Source organism: Dryobates pubescens, chromosome 3, assembly GCF_014839835.1.
Source record: "Dryobates pubescens isolate bDryPub1 chromosome 3, bDryPub1.pri, whole genome shotgun sequence".
Taxonomy (NCBI): domain Eukaryota; kingdom Metazoa; phylum Chordata; class Aves; order Piciformes; family Picidae; genus Dryobates; species Dryobates pubescens.
Genome location: NC_071614.1, coordinates 25,973,394 through 25,994,207, shown reverse-complemented (window position 1 = coordinate 25,994,207; position 20,814 = coordinate 25,973,394). Strand labels below are relative to the sequence as shown.

At 36.1% G+C, this 20,814-nt stretch overlaps 1 protein-coding gene across 1 annotated transcript in view; it reads left to right on the top strand.

Moving 5' to 3' along the window:
* Window positions 1-20,814, top strand: part of NBAS (NBAS subunit of NRZ tethering complex) — a 151,576-nt gene that overhangs the window by 63,232 nt on the left and 67,530 nt on the right. The window contains exons 34-40 of the mRNA XM_009909471.2: window positions 586-743; window positions 2,010-2,099; window positions 7,395-7,562; window positions 8,118-8,228; window positions 8,471-8,594; window positions 11,670-11,746; window positions 12,260-12,397. Of these exons, the coding sequence (XP_009907773.2) occupies window positions 586-743; window positions 2,010-2,099; window positions 7,395-7,562; window positions 8,118-8,228; window positions 8,471-8,594; window positions 11,670-11,746; window positions 12,260-12,397 (866 nt within the window). The remainder of the gene's footprint in view (window positions 1-585; window positions 744-2,009; window positions 2,100-7,394; window positions 7,563-8,117; window positions 8,229-8,470; window positions 8,595-11,669; window positions 11,747-12,259; window positions 12,398-20,814) is intronic.

Below are 20,814 nucleotides of genomic sequence, written 5' to 3'. Positions count from 1 at the left end.
TTTTCTGTTTGCCTCTGGGAACTGCGACTACCTGAAGAGAGGTTCGAGCAAAGAGGGAGCCTGCCTCTTTTGCCTGATGACAAGCGACAGGACTAGAGGAAATGGTTACAAGCTGTGCCAGGGGAGGTTTAGGCTAGGTGTTGGGAAATGTTTTTTCACTGAAGGGGTTATCCAACATTAGGATGGTGTGCCTGGGGCAGTAATGGAGTTGCTGTCCCTGGGGATCTTCAAGCATCATGTGGACTGGGCACTTAGGGACATGGTTTAGTGTTGACCCTTCAGTGCTGGGTTGAGGGTTAGCACTGGATGGCCCCTGGTTAGGTGTCTTCCAACTGGATGTAGTTTGTGATCAATTGGTTGATTTCTTTTTTTTTGTTTTTGTTTTTGTTTTTTTGTGTGTGTTTTTTTTTTTTTTCAACAGCCACATAAATGGGGACTATGTATACTTCCTTTCTCAGGGGATAGTAAATGTCATCAAGAACACCACATGTCTTCTTTTGACTTGTCCAGTAAGAATTAGGCAGCATCCTGCTATAACTTGTGAAGCTTGGCAACCTCAGAAGTACATTTTATATTCTCTTGTAGGTTATTCTAAAAGCTGGGAAGTATGCAGTCAGCTTGGACAATCAGAAGGCTACCAGGATTTGGGTGCGCGTCAGGAACTCATGGCTTTTGCTCTGACACACTGTCCCCCAAGTGCCATAGAGGCGTTGTTAGGAGTGAGCAGTTCACTGCAAACCCAGGTAGGTGTTTCTGAAACTTTTCATGCAAATTCACTGATTACCAAAGCAAAGGGGCCATGGGCGTATTTTAAAGTTTGTTCCTTTAAGTTCCATCCCCCAAGAAGTTTATATTTATTGTACTCTGGTTTTCTGCTTTCATTGTTGTGTTTTAACAAATTTAAGTCTTTCAATAAGCATTTTTATATGATGAATTGGCTTCTCAACTCCAAGTTCAATTTTATTCTCTCCTAGTACTTTTAACTTGTTCATTTATTTCCTGATTTAAGTATCATTTTCTCTGCAAATGTAATTAATTTTTTCCAGTGTTTTCCAGGTGTTTATACTTTTTAATTCAGGTTCATTTAGTGCTCACATAAATGTCTATTAAGGGTTTATTCTTACATTTTTATAATCTCTACCCAATATACAATAACATTCTTTTCTTACTGTTTTCTACTGTGTAATGGCTTTAACAGCTACAATAGACTCTGAGCCGTCTTTATTAGCTGTGCAATGACTGACTTAGTGGAATTCCTTCTCAGGTGTTCAGCTGATCGTACTTTATATGTAAGAACACGTAATTGTAGCATTTAAATATAAGTTATGGCAAGATGACACAGAAAACCCTTTGAGAAGTTGTATTTGAAACTGCAGCTCAATGATTTAGGTTGTCAAAATGTTAAATTCCTGTTCAGTGTAATTGTGGCTCGGCCTATGCACTATGATTTGCTTAAGGGTTAATTGTCTAAGTTCACAACGTTCACAGATTTATCTTTGTGTAATAAGACCATCTTAGCTTGCACTCTGAAGAATGAGGTAGAAGGGATCAATGGCTACAGTGCTTATGCAGTCTAAGGCAACTACAAGTGCATGGCCTTTCTCTTACAAAATTATTTATATGGTAATGTGCATGAGAAATACAGGCAACGTAAGGCAAATTGTGCTGCCTCATTTATAGGATAACATCAGAATAGAATGCTACAAAGGACTTGAAATAAAGTCTAGCTCCTACAAGCTATTAATTGTTCTTTCTTTTTTAATCATGAAAGCACTCAAATTTCAGAGAGGTGGGTACAATTATGAGTTTAAACACTATTGCAATCTTTGTGGAACTGAAACAAAAACTTATTTCCTCATCTCATATGCTTATACCTAGAATAAGTATTTAAAGTCAAACAAACATTTGGCACTATATAAACCAAACTGTCAATTAACAATCTTCCATAATCCTTACATTTGATTAGATTATTTGACTGGTAAGGTATATTTTTTTCTGTGTGTTTATAGATGCTTTATCAGGCTGTGAATTACAGATTTCTTCCTTCAGACGGAAGTGAGAATGCAAATAGCTCAGGACTGATTAATAAGGATACAGAGGTAAGCTTTAAAAAGCTTTTAAAGTGGTAATGATTTGCTGAAGAGCTGAATTTGAGATTTTAGCAGTATCTTCCTATTACAACATGAAGGACACTTACTAATTTCTGTTCGTAGATTGTTTTAAGTTCAAGGCTTTGTTTATGTATTGGCAGTTAGTCTGCTCTGATTTTTCACTGCATCACAAGAAACAGTGATGTTTCTTGTGATACAGTCTTAGTACCATAGGAAAAAAAACAAACAACCCAGAGACAGAAGAGGAAAGTACAACATAACTTAACATTATAATATGCATTAATGTTGGTTTGATTTTTCATCTGTCTCATCTGCAGGGCAAAACATTTGAAAATAAAGCTGAGCTACATATTTAGTGTAAAAATGTTTAGAGTTAAATTTATTTTCCCCCTTTATTCTGTGCATCATGAAGTTCATGGCTTCTTTGCCATGGTAAAACTTTTGTATATTGCATGCAATATTATTTTATGTGTAAGATTAGAAGGAACATCGAATGTTTTGTGGAGAAATAGGGACAGGGCAGCATGAAAAAATTGGCTATTATTATTTCTCTATTTGTCATATTTATTACTTCAATAAATTGAATTCTGTGCATGTACAATTACAAGAACGTTCTCTTTAAAGACGTAATTACTTGACTAGAACAGGAATTTACTTTTCATCCTTTTCAGAGTGTAAAATTCTAAGTTTAATTGATTCTTTCCCGTGTTTTCTATTTAATTATGTCTTTCTCAAGGTAAACAGATTTCAGGGCAGGAAGGGAGCAAGAATAAAGGAAAGAATAGAGAAAGGAAGCAAAAAGGTGGTTCATGTCTCATAGTCTGACATTTTGAGCAAAGATATCTGAGTTGCATCTACCTTAATGTTGTTATACCCTCTTAGAATTTCGAGTAATGACAGCTGTAGATGGAACACACTAGTATTTGACTTTGGTTTATTTAACACCATATAGCTAAAAACTCCAAACCACTCATTCATATTTTGTGTATAGTTTATATATACATACATATGTGTGTGTGTGTATATGTCTTATTTCAGAGTGTGACACTCTGAAATGAGATCTACATGTTCAGTATTTTTTCCTTTTTGTTCTTCCATGTGTTGATTTAATAGGAACTTACATCTTCTTTCATTTCTTTCAGTGACAGGTGGAAACAGTCAAGAATTTAGTCACTGTATAACACTTCTTTTGTTACAGGCGTCTGAAATGTTAGAGATGTTTTGTAAATGAGCTCTGTCTTTGTTAAATCTGTATAGTACTTAGAACATGCATTACATCAGTTCTAAATAAAACCATCTTTTATATAACTAGATATGAAAACTTTATTACTGTAAAGTGGCACATCAATGCAAGAAAAACTTAACAGTTTCCAGTTTCTGAGCACAAACTCTTTGGCAGACAGACGTAATTTCTAGAGGAGGGCATCTTTGAAACATAGGAATGATTTTCTTAAATGTTGCTTGAAGAAAAGAAAGTTTCAGATTAACAGATAATTATCATCTTCTTTGCTTTTTCATTTTCCCCAAGCACTTTATCTTGGAAAAGACAGGATCTTCTAAAACATTTGTGTACATTATATTAGTATATCATACATTTTTATCACTGATGGTAAGAAATGATTAGGGAATGTTGTATTTATGTGGCACACACTGGGAACTCTTTCACCTGATGTCTTCAGAACCTCAGGGCAAAAATAATGTTCTAGCTGCTATTTCAAATAGTTGTGATTTTTATTTATTTATAAAATGATTTATTTTGAGATAAACTGGAGTTGTTTTATGTGGTATAGTAAGTGTGCTGGTTTTACTTCTCTAATAACTAAGTTAGAAGTCTCCCGTAGGAAAAGGTACCTGTAATTCCTCCTGAAAGAATCATGTTCATTTACAGTGTCACTGAACTCTTATCTAGAGGAGAAAAGTCTCACTGTGGAACTCTGTATGCATGCTATTTAAAATCCTGTCATAGTCACTGAGATCCAGTCAGCGGTGCATAGAGAATAATCCAATTAATCAAGTGTTAGTTACTTGATTCAGTTACTTAATCACAGAAATCAACAATTTGAGATGTTCTAAGTTATCCTCCTGTCCTTTAGCTACTGACCCAAAATGGCTAGGGGCTCTGTCAGATCTACAAGTGTTAAGCAGTTATCTTAATTACTGGCATATATTGCAGACATGAATGTCCATGTTTAAGCAGTTGAATCAGATGCATTGTATATGTTTAAGGCTGGTTTGCTTTTTTGATTCCAGTGATGTTACACTAATAGAAGTTTAGACATCCAGTGAAATCTGAATTTTAGTGTTGTCTTGAATATTTTTCATAGTCTTTTACCTAGGTTCTAGTTTACCTTTGAAGGATGGGAATTTTCAGTGCATCTGGTTCATTAGCTGTAACATACAGTACTTAAAAAAACTCCAAAATCAAACAAGCCCCCAGACAAACCAACCAACCCACTAAAAAACCCCCAACAAACAATACCCTCCAAGGCACAACATATAAATGTAGAATAAACATGACTGCTTAGGCAAAATAGACTATTTTAAGTTTCTGGTTTCAAATTGAAGTACTGAAAAGGGAAAAAAAAGGGAAACTAATGCTTGATGTTTTGTCTTATGAACAGAATCTCTTCCAACTCACTTAATTTCCTTTATAATCTGTGAGGTATATACAGTGCATGTTTTAATCCTTGCACCTTGACTAATTGTCATTATAGGCAAAAAAAAAAAGTAAATTCATGTTGCAGGTGTTCTGATTTATTACTGTTACTTCTGTGGCTTATTTTAAAAAGGGTTTGCTTTGTTATTTGTCCTTGTGTAAGACTGCTTGGAATGATATTAATACATGCACGTATATATAAAAATATTTTGGTTGTTATTTTAGAGTATCCTGATAATTCAGAATTTGTTGGATTCATACAACTTTAAGATGCTAATTTAGAATTAGTAAATTATTTGGTTTGTTGCCAATTTTGTTTGTTTGTTTGTTTGTTTTAATCAGAATTACTTTTTGTAAAGGATATCTCAAATAATGTAAGGAAATGTGGAGTCACCATCCCTGGAGGTGTTCAAGAAGGGAATGGATGTGGCACTTGGTGCCATGGTTTAGTCATGGTGTCTGTGGTGACAGGTTGGACTTGATGATCTTTGAGGTCTCTTCCAACCTTGGTGATTCTGTGATTCTGTGTGATTCTATGAAACACTTTCCTCCTGAGCACCCCTCAAAAGCCTGAAACTGTAACTTTGTCCTGAAGATACAATTAAAGGATGCAATTAAAGTTGTTTTTTTAAGATGGGATCTCCAGCAATCTTTAACAAATAATTTAATTTTTGAGAGATTGACTGAGGATAGCAAAAAATTATAGCCTGAAAGTGTTTCTGTTCCAGGTATGCAGAGGAATGGCTTTTCAGCAAACAGAATTCTTATTTGTGCAGAAAAAAACCATTGGCTATTAACAGCTGAAATTCTTTTTAGAAAATCTCAATAGAATTAATCTGATAGTGATAGAGCTGTAGAGGGTTACACACCAGCATACAGGATAGTCCATTAGTTTTCACACTACTGAAGAAGAATTTTTATAAAAAAATATGTTGTGCCCAAATGCAGTTCAGAGCTTGGAGGGAGGGAGATTATTTCCTCCCCCCCACCATTCTATTTGATTTGGTTTTCTTTTATTTTTGCCTCATGAAGAATAGATTAGGTTTCCTGCAGTATCTGCTTGAAAATGGACTCAGAGAGAGAAATTTTAGTATCCTATATAAAACATTTAAAGTAAATTACAAAAAGCTTTTGTACTCAATACAAAAGCTTTAAAACATGTAGACACAAGATATTCTTCTCAACCTCCTAAGTCACCAGACCTAGGCTCTCTGTTGCTTTTTACTTTTCAGAGTTGTACTTGGCATGCTCTTCATTCAGTGAAGTAAGAGCTGAAATTTCCACTGCAGTCAGTCAGTTCATGAGTGGTGCATCTGTGAAATGTAGAATACAATTTCAGACAAGAGCTGGGGCCGGGGTGGGGGGTGGAATGGTGAAGCTTTAATGGAAAGATAATGGGTCAGCATGAGGCAGTGATTCACTGCAAACTTCAGTAGAAGTTAGTGAAAAGACATAGACATTCCACCTTACTGAAGCTAACATGTTTAGTCACCGAGGTTGTGGTTGGACATAATTCACTTGAGCATAACTTGGCATCTTTTGGTCTGATGTCTGAAATTTTGTCATGAGTTAGTGAGTTGTAGTTACACAGGTTGGATTTTTTCTATATGCATGGAAAAATGAATAATAAAGTTGTTAGGGAGAAACAGTGACTATAAAGCCATTGAGGTTTACTACATGATGGCAAATATGTATATTTTTCTGTTGCTGAAGACTGTGTTTACATTAGCATGCTAAATATATATTGATGTCCAACATGTAAGCTTCATAAAGTGTGTAATTGACACAAACTTTTCAGGGCTGGAATGGCACAGATCTACTAACACAGATGTTCTGGATATTATTTAAATGCTTTACATGAGGAAGAGCTCCATTTTTGGAACATGTTTTCTGCTTTTAAGAAATGACTTACATGTGAATTTTTTGAGATGGAGTGAAGATGAATTTCAGGATAATGTGTGGATGTATCTGCACATGTATTTCAGAAGCTGTTTGGGACTGAGAATAGGTTGAGGTCTTGGATTTTATTTATTTAATTATTTTCTCCCCTCCTTTTTGGTTTGCTATATTTAGTGTCTTGTAAGTGCCAACTGCAGAATTTCAAATCTTGGTTATACTTCTTCAGCTGGCCTAGAGGTGAATGTTTGCATCTCTTCACCATTTTCTGCTAGTGAGAATTCAACTTAATTAATGCTACCTCTGTACAACTAAAAAAAATGTCTCTACTGTCAGCTTTCTTGAATTATTGAAGATTAATTTTTAGAGTGTTCAGTCTAATAATTTGTAGAGAGATATCATTATTTAAACAGAAGCATTCAACAACTATGTAAAGCATTACCAATGCAAACTTTTAAATTAAAACCTGGTATCTGTAGCAATGAGATTGTAACTGAGTAAGGGGCAAAACTTTCTGCTAATCACTGCTATTCGTGTTAGGTTGAAACTCCTAAATCACTTTTAACTTGTCATTTGTTGGCTTTCACCACAGCTGCTGCTTGAGTTAATGATTACTAAAATATTTTATTAACAGAATGTTCCTGAACTCTAATGCATTTGGCTTTAGGTCATTAGCCTAATTAAAGCATGAATCTAATACTTGCCCTTGTGTGTTGTGGATATGCTCACAGGATGAAACCAGTGTCTCCTCTAGCCAATCTGCTGATTTGTTGTACTGGACGACATCAAAAACCATGAAGGTATTGTCTAACACAACTATGACTACAAAAGCCATGCTGCATGCTGTCAGCGATGGACAGTGGTGGAAGAGATCACTAACTTATCTTCGACCATTGCATGTAAGGAATTACTGGTGTATTTCCAGGCGTTTACACATTCGCTGTTACATAGCATAAAAGCTTTGCTCATTTGTAGATACGTCTTAACTGAGCATCTCATATCAAAAAATGAGTTAGAGACATCAAGAAACAGTTGAAAGGAGGTGTCTAAAGCTGTTTCCTTTTCCTGTTTTGTAGTATGTTTTTTCCTGCTTTCTTAGCACAGTGTGAGAAGGCACAATTGAAATTTGACAGAACTTAGAACTTTGGGGGAGAAGGCACCATGAGGCTCACTCTAAATGCTGTCATCTTGTATTCAAAGCTCTTCCTCTTCTGTTTCTCTTTTCTACCTTCTCTATTCCAGTGATGTTTCTATGTTTATGATACTAGCTTTTCCTGATACTACTCTTTTTTTAAGAATGCTGGACCTCATTCTTTATGTAAGATGGCTCCTAGTTTGCTCTCCTTTGAATTCAGTGATGTTTTCATTTACAGTTAGTTCTGGTCTGAGCAGCAGTTACAGATTTTTTTTAATGACATTTTTTACAAGTAGGTTCAACTATTCTCTCTCTACAGGGCCAAGATGATGATGTATTAAAAAATGGGCCTGGAGAAAATGCCACTGTGGAAAAACAAGGCTGTCATCCCTTTTATGAATCTCTGATTGCTGATCCATATGTCAGAGAAGTAAGTTTCAGTTACAGCATTCTGAAATGTTAATTTTCTGCTAATATTTTAAAATTAAATCAAAGTAAGGATTTTGCATTATTTGTGTGACTTGAAATTTTAGTAGGAAATAATAGGTGAAAAAAACCAATTAAACCAAAAGGAAAGCAAATGCAGGAACCAACATTGCATCTCATGCAAGTGAGCTAAATGTAACTGCAGGGCATAGTGCACATGTGTCAGTTACCTTATTTTACTTCTAGTCTGAAAACAGCTATGGCACCTACCAGAACAATTCTTTGGAAAGCTTTGCAGAAGTACTGCTGAGAACAGAGAAGCTGACAGAAACAAAGAGCGAGGGAAAAGACCTGCTACCTACTACAGAAGGTATGGGTATGTGTGTATTCACTCCTGTATGAGTCTGTGGATGGGTTTGAGTATCTGTACATGCAGTAGATATTTTGTATGAGTTGTGATCCAGTTCAGCACATTGGTAAGTAAGTAGTCTTGACAGAAGCAACTGCAGAGTTGTCAAGAGAAGTGGTAGTTTTTAAAGGAGTTGCTCAATAAAAAAGTAGAAATCTGACTTTTAATAAGCAGGATATTTGGGGTTGGCAAATGTATAGATGTTGTGGTGGGAAAAATTGTTGGAGGTTTCCTGAATACTACCATGTACAGATATTTAAATGGCCAAACAAAACCACCTGCGATTGTTCATCTTTCCTTTTCTCTCCTGCTGGTTTAAGAAATGAACTGTTTAAATATTTACATGCTGTTAATATCTTTTGAAAGTAGATATCTGTGTTTATATTTAACTCTGTGGTAAGTCCTTCCATGAAAAATGAGTATATTAAATCACTCACAACATGAAAAAAGTTTGATTTAAAATGTTTTGTAAACCCAGCATATTTGTTTTACAAGTATATGATGCAGTAGTTTTGAAGTTCATGCAGAAAAACTGTACAGTTGTAATATAATAACATGGTGAATCAGAAAAGGTGGGCAGTGGCTTGTGTAAATGGGCATGAAGTCACATTTTGTCCCTTTCATGCTTTCTTAATGCAAGAATACTTTGTAATCAGTACTTTCAACCTCTTTTCTAGCATGGTGAAGGTCCCTTTTTGTGTTTTCCTTAAGTATTGCTTGTGGGACAGCAGCATTGGCTCATTGCTTGTTGCTGCCTATGCTTCTGGTTTGTCAACTCTGTAATATTTAATCCCTCTGGCAAATTTCAGTTAGGGTAGTGGTCTGAAATGGATATCATCATACTTGTGCAACTATATGCAGGAATTTAAGTTCTGGTAGGCTTTGTAAAGATGTATTAAGAGGACAGGACTATTCCTGTTTATTCCCATACCTTGTGATTTGAACTTAGCCCTGTTAGATGTCAGAAAATTTCCACAGGGCTTCACTGGGAGAAGAAAACTGTATGCATTATTCTTCTTCTATGTGTATGTAAAAGAGATATCTATATATGGATACGTGAGCACATCTGCACAGAAACATACAGAAAATGTATTGAGTCACTGTAGAGGATGTTTATTTCTCAGAATGGATGACAGTAGAGAAAGTTCTTTCTTAAGTACATACTGGCAACAGGGATGTCTGTATGATGAACTTCATGCAAGAGCATGAATAAAATCATGTTTTCTGGCCATGTATTGGTGCTGTGTGTTTTGTAATGGTCGCCCTCTAATGGGTGAAGACAAATTTTTGCTAGTGTGGTAGTTACCATGCTGGGGATGTTCAGCTGGAAGAGAACCTACAATATATTATGTATTCCCAAGGCTTTGCAATCAGTTTTCCAGAGAAAAGAAGAGGGCAGAGTCCAAATTCTTCTTCCTTCCCCCCATTTTTTTCTGTTTAGCTTATGCTGGTTATAAGAGTATGTAAAGTAACTTTGCTTATGCTCAGAGTAGGAGATAACCGTTCAAAAATATAATTAATCAAGTTTTTAGTATTATATATATCCAGAGTCCTATTATCTTTGCTTGGACAGATCCAGATTATTTTGAATATGGTGGAAGCAACCTGTCAGCAGCATGAAACTAGTAGGATAAACTATTTGAAGCATAGAGCACAGGCATTGTTGGACAGGCTAGTATTTCCAGTAGCTGTGATGTATTGCCATGTAGACAATCCTTGTGGTGACTTGCCACATAGAAATTTGGGGGTTGTATCTGGCTGAGGGCCACCATGTAAGTGCAATTCATGCTCATGACCAAATAATGATAATCTGAAAATTGTAATTGGTCATTTAAGCTTTTATATATAAAGCATTATGTGGAACAAAGTATTCACTAGGGGCCTGTGTGTGTAAAGTAATTGTTTCTTGCCAGCTTACCCTCAAGAGTAGTTTGTGTAATGTGGGAATATAAATATTTGAGACTCTCTTAAAAGAAAGATCCAAGTTACTGGAAGATGTCTTCTACTGATTATAATAGTAGTAGTAGTAGTAATAATAGTAAGATCTCTGAAGAAAAAGAAGCTGTAATGTTATTTTGCTTGTATACTTTATATTCCTTATTCAATTTCTGGTCCAACTATCATAAGATTTTTGAAGTTATCCCTGGAACTCATAATTTATATTCTCTACCCCCAAAATGGAATATTAAATATATCACAAGAATTCTTGATCTGTGATTGTTTCTTAACACTTCCATAGCAACCTCAGTGATGCTTGACTTTAGTACAGAAGGAGATAACTGCGTGAAGGGGAGAACTTGTTTCTAATTTACAAATCTTGGATGCTCACATTGTATTGCCTTCTATTTCTCTACTGTAAAATATAGGGATTTTTAAAAGAAAAAATAAAGTGCAGTATCTATAGTGTAGGAAAAGCATGTAATTTTTGTCAGTTATATCAGAAGTATTGATGAAATAATGTTGACTGTGTTGTGCTGATTATTTCTGTCGACAGTATGTGGCAGGACCTGTTTTTTGTGTTTCACTGTTGCTTAAAATTCCTGTAACACTTGCATAATTTTATTTTCTTTATTGAGATACAGTTATTTAATATGGTTTGTTGTGTTAATTGATAAGTGAATTAGAGCTCAGGCTTGAAGAGAAGACATTTTGTACCATTCATCTGGCTCGTATCTGAACATCTACAACATTACATTACTGCTTTGATTTTACAAGCAAAAGATTTACTTGTTGTGAATCAGTACAGGTGATATTTTATTGGCTTTGTTTGGCATCTGTTATTGCACAGTCTCATTCTTGCTTGGTTAATGCATCAAACACTTTGCCTGGAAGTCAAGGTAAAGCTTTGCTGCAGCTTAATTACGTATTATCTATTTCTGGATTGTACCGATAAGTGTCTAATTAAGTATGTATAGAGTTGCTTCCAGGTAGTGTCTAATAAATTGTGGCTACACTGAAAACATTTCATTTCCTAACTGTCAAGGCTATAGATGGGTCAGTAATCAAAGCTTTATTTTCACTTCCTATTTGTTGCAGTTCTGCTACAACTGGCAAGTGATGCTTTACCAAATGATATGGCCTTGTCTCTTGCCTATCTACTTGCACTGCCACAGGTATGTTGACAGTGGGTTTTTTTTTTCCAGGGAAGATTATTCATAGCATTTGAAAATTTCATAAGAAAATGAAATGTCCATAGGATTTAAAAATCTAAGTCTTTGAATTAATTTAAATGCATATTTTTATAGGTTGGGTTTGTGTATTTAAAAGAAATACTGAACAATTGCCATTGGACTGGTTTATGAGTATGGCACTGGCAAAAAGACAAAATTTCTTAAAATAGTGTTGGGCCACACTTGACTGATGGTTCTAATGTAGCTCTGCAATATGGATAATAATATCCTGGTATATAAGCAGCAAAACTTTATTTGTAGAATAATTTTGGTTAGGCGCCTGTGCAAGGAGAATGAAAACATCATAATGTAGAATTATCTGTGTGTAGGTTACTGATTCTGGAAAAACATAGAGCTGTTTCTAAATCACAGCAAGTAGCTTTTTAGAAACTTTGTGCACCTCATGTTGTATGCTTGCTAATTCTTTCATCTAAATTAACGCTCTCTTTCTCCTAGGTGGTAGATGCCAATAAATGCTTTGAAAAGCAATTACATTCTGCATTATCTCTCCAGCTGGCAAGTTATTACTATAGCCTGCAGATCTATGCTCGTTTGGCACCATGTTTCAAGGACAAATGCCACCCTCTCTACAGGGTTAGTACTTTTTCTTTTTAAAGCCATATTCATTAATGTGCAGCATTAAAGCTATTCTAAAAAGCCAGTACATGAGTTAAGCCTGTTAAGGAGCTGATCTGACCTGTACTGTGAGCAGCCTGTTAAATTATGTGTAATTGTTCTTCTACAGTGCTGTAAACAAACAAGTGCTCCATATTTTATGGATTAGTTTTGGAAGCACAGTATCAAGTGTCATTAACAGGTAATAGCACTGTCAGTCTTCAAAGTATCTTATAAATACTGAGCAATAATTAGCATAGCCTATGTCATCTTGTGCTGGTGCAATGCAATGCTTCCTAGGAAGAGCCAAGTGTCCATTTCAACAAGATTGGCGCTATTCAAAAAGTTCCCCTATCCCTCCTTGAGGTATGTTGGTTTGCATTTCAGTTTACATATGTTGTGTTGAAAATTTCTCCTCATTCATTGATGAATTTGTTGATTTCCTTTGACAAGTATTTATTTCTGAAATGGTCCAGCTTTGCTTCTTACACATTGCCTGTGATTAAAGCAGTTAGATGGTATCCAGACTAAATCAAAGAAGTGACATAAAGTTTAGTAAGGCACCAATTGCCATTCATACTAATATATCTGAAGTGAAAACTCTCCTTTGCCTTTCTGAATTTACATCAGTGCTTTTCTGCTGTACAGAAGCTCTCTGAACTGTTTGGGTTTAAGCCTAGTTCTGCATTACAGCTAAAAGAACACTTGTGGTTAGAGGTTTTCTGGAAAGAGAGACCGCCAAATCACCAGTGTGACATGTTCAGAATGACTCCTGATTTACAGAAGAAAGCCTGTATTTGTATCTACACAGTCCTGTAGTTAGGCAGCCTTTCATGATCCTACTGACACTTGCATTCTGCTATCTTCTGTTTGGAAGCTAAAGGAAAACATTGCCCACAACTAAAATTTGTGACACTTGCAAAATATGATGGTGGTGAGGAATTGATTTGTGTTTGTAAATAACATCCTTTAAACCTAAGTCCACCTGCTGCAAGATGAGGAGAGGTTGAGGGAGCTGGGATTACTTAGCCTGGAGAAGAGGAGGCTCAAGGGAAACCTTATTGCTCTCTACAACTACCTGAAGGGAAGTTGTAGACAGGCAGGGGCTGGTCTCTTCTCCCGGGCAACCAGCACCAGAACAAGCAGACACAGTCGCAAGCTGTGCCAGGGGAGGTTTAAGCTGGATGTTACTAAGAAATTCTTCACAGAGAGAGTGATTGCCCATTGGAATGGGCTTCCTGGGAAGGTGGTGGAGTTGCCGTCACTGGAGGTGTTTAGGAGGAGAGTTGATGGGGTGCTTGGTGCCATGGTTTAGTTGATTAGATGATGTTGGATGATATGTTGGACATGGTGGTCTCAAAGGTCTCTTCCAACCTGCTCTATTCTATTCTATTCTATTCTATTCTATTCTATTCTATTCTATTCTGGATGAAAGAAAGGTTTTTTGGGGATGTTGTGTTTTTAAAGTTTATGAAGCTATGAAGCTTTTTGAAAGAGTAAATCATAAGAATGAGGACAGAGATGTTAAAGATGGAACTGTTTCTACTCCAACTGCACTTTAATATGCAAAGTTTTATTAATAGCACCATGTAGTTTATCTCCTACTGATAGGGTCTTTGGCTAACCAATCCTTTTTTTCCTCCTGTTCTAAACATTTCCATATCCTGTAAAGATGCAAATCTAGCACTTCAACCATATGCTTACAAGGTGAATATGTAAGATCATGCATTTGTTTAGCGGCATCAGAGTTACACTAGAGGTGGTTTCAGCAGTCCGAATCAAGCATCTTGTGTGAAAATTCTAGCTGAATTTCTAAGAGGTTGTATATAAGCATGCAGTCTACATTTCCTGTGTTTGCTTTGACATTATATAAATCTTTAAAAATAGTACACGAGTACTTCTGGCATAATTTACCCTTTTTTTGTTGTTATTACCATGACATGAAATACTGATAGCTAATATCTGCACATGAAAACAGAATCATAAATTGCCAGAAATTCTCATTAATTTTTTTATTTTTATTGTCCTGTTGATACCCAAAAGGATATCAATGTGATAATTTCTCTTTCTGAAGAAGTTATTACTTTGCTTTTAAGAGAAACAAAGGAATTTGTATGTGAAGTATTGCTTCAGTTTTGTGCCCAATACTGCTTTAGTTCTGTACCCAAGACAATTTTGAATTTTAGTTGTTACAACAGTTCAGGGCATCCAAGCTATATTCGTTTCTTATCTTGAGGAAAATGTTAAAGGAAGTCTACAACCTAATAAAACCACAGGTAAGGGTCTGTAAGAATAATGCCAGATACAAGAACAACATTTCCAGAAATGGACATTGGTTAGAAGAGAGTCCTTGCTCCTTGAGAAGCTGTATTTATGTTTGGTTTAGGTCTGTACCGGCCATCTCAGGGATGAGGTTAGCTTTCTTCATAGCAGCCCCTATGATGATGTGCTTCATCTTTGTGGTTACATGGTGGCAACAGCCCAGTGTTTTTGTCTGCTGCTGCGCCTTTTTTGCAACAGTATCAAGGCTCCCCACTACCACTCTGATTCACCACTCCCTACTTTGCAGTTCTAATAAATGAGAAGAAAAGCCCATATAGATGAGAAATAAATTTTCTGCATAATTTTTGCACCTAACAGCTTATCTTCTCATTTGTCCTATCCTGATGATCTGATAAGTGACCAGAATAAATATCTCTATAAGATTGTTTGCTCTGGAAAAGAATGAAAAAGTTAATTACTCTAAGGTTAATTAATATTTTATTCCTCGTGCTAATCTCATGCTGAGATGTTTCTGTGGGTTTGGAGAGGAGTATTTTACTGACCTTAACTGGGAGGCAAGCATTTTCTTAGAGCACCGAGCACCAGTTTTAACAAATACTGGTGAAGTTGCAGAGGGGAATGGTAACTCTGTAATTAGTAGCACACGAGGAAAATTGCTGATAGCAGAAAATTAGTAGCGTTTTTTAAATTCTATTACCTGTTATTTAAAGAAAAATGAATTTCGTTCCTGTCCTTTCATGCATTGCAACTGGCATTATATTGAAACAGCAACCTCGGAGATTCTCCTTAGTGATGCTTTTGATGAAGCCTGCAGTTGACAAAGAAGCTGGGAGTTCAGTTTTACAAAGTAGTAGCCTGGCCTTTGAGTCACTATGTGAAAGGATGCATTTTTTAGAATGAACTTGTGCTCTGTACACTTAACCTGCTTCAAATTTCTTTTACTTGCTGCTTACGGAAGCTTCTATCAGTCTCTCTGTAAGAAGCAGAATTAGGTCTACTTTCACCTCACTTTTATTCAGTGACTACAAAGCAGGTGTTCCTCCCCACTGTTTTGTTTTTGTTTTCTGTCTCCATTTATGTCACAATGCAACTTGCACTCATGCACAGTGGATTTTTTTTTCTTTTCCTTTTTTATAATGTTTGTTGATGCACTTTAGCTTGCCTATAACATAATTTCAATGTTGGTGTTTCTTGAGAACTGAGGGGGGAATTCCATCTGCTTATGGTAGTGTACAAGCACATAACTTAGGGCCATGAGGATGATCAGAGGGCTGGAGCACCTCTCCTATGAGGACAGACTGAAAGAGTTGGGGCTGTTCAGTCTGGAGAAAAGAAGGCTCCAAGGTGACCTTATTGTGGCCTTCCAGTATCTGAAGGGGGCCTACAAGAAGGCTGGGGAGGGACTTCTCAGGATATCAGGTAGTGATAGGACTAGGGGGAATGGAATGAAGCTGGAGGTGGGGAGATTCAGACTGGATGTGAGGAGCAAGTTCTTCACCATGAGAGTGGTGAAGCCCTGGAATGGGTTGTCCAGGGAGGTGGTTGGGGTGCTGTCCCTGGAGGTGTTTAAGACCAGGCTGGACAAGGCTCTGGCCAAGCCTGATCTAGTGTGAGATGTCCCTGCCCATGGCAGGGGGGTTGGAACTAGGTGATCGTTGTGGTCCCTTTCCAACCCTGACTGATTCTATGATTATTTGATTCTGACTTGGCCAATTGGACTGATGCTTCCCAGATTTTTTCTTCTAACTTAAGTAGCTCTTCCAAATTTTCTCCTCTACATCCTTCAGTAGTGAGGATTACATAAAGATCTTGCCAATTTATAGACTGTGAGTGCTCCTTTCGTACCTTTTCACTGGCTTCCTGATTTTGAGTGACTTTTCAGAACTTTTTGCTATTGGCTCTGCTGTTCTTCATAAGACACTTTCCAGACATTTTTGTAGTCCTTTTAATTTCCTCTTTTACCAATCACATTTTATGAGTTTTGGTCATTGATTTACTTACTCCTCATTGATGCCTCTATAAACGCTCTTTCAAACAATGGATAAATATCGAAGCTAACGAAAATTGAGAGCTCACTAAACACTACTGTGTTAGAAGGTTTAAAGCACAAATAATCTTTTCTGAACTAGGAGTCATTTTGGGCATTTTTTAATATCTTCCAGTATCATCCCTGAAATAGTAATCTAGCAATTACTGACATTGCAGTCAGATTGTGACAACTGTGTTCCTCTGGGGTGTGTTTGATACAGCTAAGACAGTGTATCATAGATCCTCCTTTTTCTTTAAGCACACAACACTACAGAGCTAGGACCAAATAATATTTAAATCACTCAGAAAGGAGATGTTGTTAAATGGTTGGGTTTGTTCGAGGTTTTTTATTTCTCAAAGATAAATGTTACTTAGAAAAAGAAGATGATGGTTACAGTGTTGCTTATTTTTGTTTCTCAACAGTTATATAAGCTATTCTGTTAAATCCTGCTTCTGAAAGCAGAGTGTTTTCTTGAGCCAGCTGTTCAGAAACACTCTTTTAGAAAGGAAGATCTTCAAACCAGCCTTTCATTTCAGCAGGGATTTGAGGTCTAGTTTGCTTGTGCTCCTCTGGAGATGTGTTTGTAGCTTTTCATTCAGGGGAGGTAGTTGGGTTAAGTACTAATGCTTTCCTTCTTCAAAGCGTTTGTTTCTTCTCTGGGAAACAGTACAAAGGTGACCAATAGCATTTTGAAGCAGTTTTTCCCTAGCCCATTGGCCTTACCTTTTCTTATTTTCCTTCTCTGTGCTTCTCTGACTCTTTTCTCCAGTCAGTGGGCATAATAAATTTTGCAAGAAGCCTGACTGAAATTGTCTATTCATCTTAGAAGACAAATAATTTAGCCTTTTTTTTAGTTCTCTGAGTGGACAGTATAGGTAACTTTTCAGACAAGTCTTAATTCCCATCAAGTGCGAGAGCTGTCTCCTTCATCTCTTTGTCATTTGGTGGTTTGGCTATTGGCAGTGGAGTTTTTGTTTGTGTGGGTTTTTTGTTTGGTTGGTTGTTGTTGGTTTTGTTTGTTTGAGTTTGGTTTTGTTGGTTAGTTTGGGTGTTGGGGTTTTTTGGTTGTTGTTTTGGGTTTTTTTGTTTTCTGTTGTGGTTGGTTGATGTTTTGTTTTGGTATTAGTTATTTAGTTATTTATTTATTTTGGAGAGTTGAGGGTAAATGCTAGATTGGCCTCCATAAATTTAGCCTGAAAAGCTATTCATAAAAACGTACATCCCAATAAGAGGTGGTCACTGAAAAATTCATACTTCTAATTGAAAGGGTTATCAGTGTCACAGGATTGTGATAAAAAAGTATTTACTTCTGGTATTTTATTAACTGTCAGGGAAGAGGAAACTGGTAAGAGGAAGAAGAAACTACAGCTCATGAAATATTTTGTTTTCAAGCTTTAAATTAGTAAGATATAGAAATATTTACATGTATCCAGTCCAGTAACTGTGCAAATTGAAAGGATACATCCTTATACTTAAACTGTATCATGTTCTAATGAAGTTTTACAGTAGGCGTGTATGCTTGTCCCAAAGTCTGTACATGGCTCAGGTGCTGCAATATAGCTCAAGCTTAAAGACTATTCTAAAAGTGAAAAGGGAGATAAATAAAAGGTTAGGATAATTACCTAAACTGCAGCATTATTTACTGACAGCAGTGATGACTGCAAATGGGAAGTTAATTTGGTAGGCACTTCACTCAAAGCTATGTAGTAGTTGTCTTTTTTCAGAGACATTCTTTCAGTTGACATTTTGACCTTTTACTTATCATATGTTGGTATCATTAAAACTGCTGTCAGGTGAAATTGAAATTTTTCTACCTAAACCTGACTTGTCAATATCTTACTCCACAGGAGACAGTGTGTTAAGAGAACACAAGGCAGAAAATATAAAAATATTTTCTCTAGGGATGAATAATTTTCTCACTCATGCTAGAATAGCCGATTAAAAACAAAGCAGAAAAGCATTTAAAACAGAGTACTAGAGCAGATTGTACAACTCATGGACAACTTATCAAATTATTTTGGTTTTATTACTTAATAGCAGGTTCTTGCAAATGTTTGATTTTTTTTTTTTTTTTCCTGCAGCAACATTGACTTCTGCCCTGGTAACTAAGTTGATTTGACTTACACCTGATGTTTTTATTTAGGCTTAAAGTCACTTTGTTGTCATTGCTTCATCCGCTGCTGGCTATTAAAAGATTGTCACTTTTGTAACCAAGTTTCATCTTTTGGGAATCTACCTAAAAATATCTTCAGTAAAAATTCAAGGCAATTTCTAGCCTAACATGCATATATTAACATTCAGTAGTCTATAAATACTGCAGACATCCTGGATGACTATATGATTTAATTTTGTGGGTGACTGTTTGACCTTAAAACAAAATGTATAGCTGCAATAACATTTATTAACTGCATTTTCACTCCAGTTTTGAGTATGCTGGTAATTGTAGGTAGTGACTATGGTACCTCTTCAAATACAGAATGGTTTTGTAGAATAGATGCTGTACACTGCCTAGCCTAATTCTATTAACATTTTTCGTGTAATTTCTGAACCAGAAATGAGAACAGCAGGTAATGTTATTTTAAGGTTGCGTGCTAGGAACATCTCATTCTTAATTCAAAGTTAATATCTTAACTCTCACTCCTTTCTAATTGAATCTCTTCTAGTGGCTTTGTTGGCAGAAAATATCCCTGGGATTCCACTTAGGTCATGTCTTTAATCATACCAGCATTTTGGGCAACATTTCATCTTTGTAAGATTCACTTACTTTCTAATGTGATGGTCTTGAAGTGGTAGTGTCATGTCATATGCTGCTTTCCTATTTCCAGTGTTTCAGTTTTCAACTATTATGTCTCATCAGTGATTTTTAAAAGCATACGACATTCCTACAATTGAAAAAACCCAAACAGCAAACCCCAAAGAAACCAAAATCCCAAACAAACCCAAAAGAAATGAAAAAGAAACAAACCCCAAAACATTCCCCCAACATAAGAGATAGTTTGTTCCTTGCAGACTCTAGGTTTGAAATACTGTAATCTTCCAGCCTTTTGTAGAGTTTTGTATTCACAGTGTATTTCTCTTCATAAAGCAACATAACAGATTTATTATTTATGATCACATTTTTGCAGTGTGAATTGTTATAGTAGGTCCTTATTGCCTAATGGTGGAAGAAAGCAGGACTTTGGAAATAAACTGAAATTGAAAGTTTTTGCCTGTGTTTTCATGTTGCTCTTCACCAACTCTCTTGGTTTTGGGTGGGGTTTTTGTCAAGAATTTATACATATTTGCTTTATGCTAATTTCCTTGGGAATTCACATAATCATTTAAAGTTAGTACTAGCCTGAAACCTCTAAACAGACTAGGACTGTGAAGCCTCAGTCACCTCAGGTCTAATCTGTGTTTTCTCTAACATGTTCTGCCTGTATGACATAAGATTGAGAATATTCTAAACCTGGCCACTTCAAGAGTGAGCTGGTGGCAGTGGCTTTTAAGCTCATTCAGGAGCATTTGTCTTATACAGCCACTCATCTGGAAATGAAATTTTAAAACACCAGTTTCATTTCTTGGAAAAAAGAAATCTGAAATCTGTGGTGAAGGTGAGAAGGGAAGCTAGGGAACTGGAGCTCACAGGTGTATTCCTGGATCTACAAAATTCTGACCTACATTTTTGAGTACCACATAAAATTGCATCAGCTGTGCGCAGTACTGGGGACGAGAGTATGAACAGGCTTTAAAACAATTGTAATTAAATATACCTAAGACATTACAAAAGCTTCTAATGGATTACTGAAGATTATAAATCTGAAACAGGAAATTGTTTTAATGTTATCTGAATGTATATGATCTACCTATAGGGTTAATAATGGCAGATTATCAGCTCATCTTGATGCATTTTGTTGTTAATTTGTGCAACTTTATTCTGATATAGCTTATAAAAGGTATTTTAGTAGATATATGTTGTCTTGATGTGGTTTCACTGGTGAGTGATGGGATTTGCTGGTTCCTTTATCTGTTTAAAAAATGGTCGTGAAAGCTAATCCTAAATAAATCAGTGTTGTCACCCATCTATATGTAGCTGCAGCAGTGG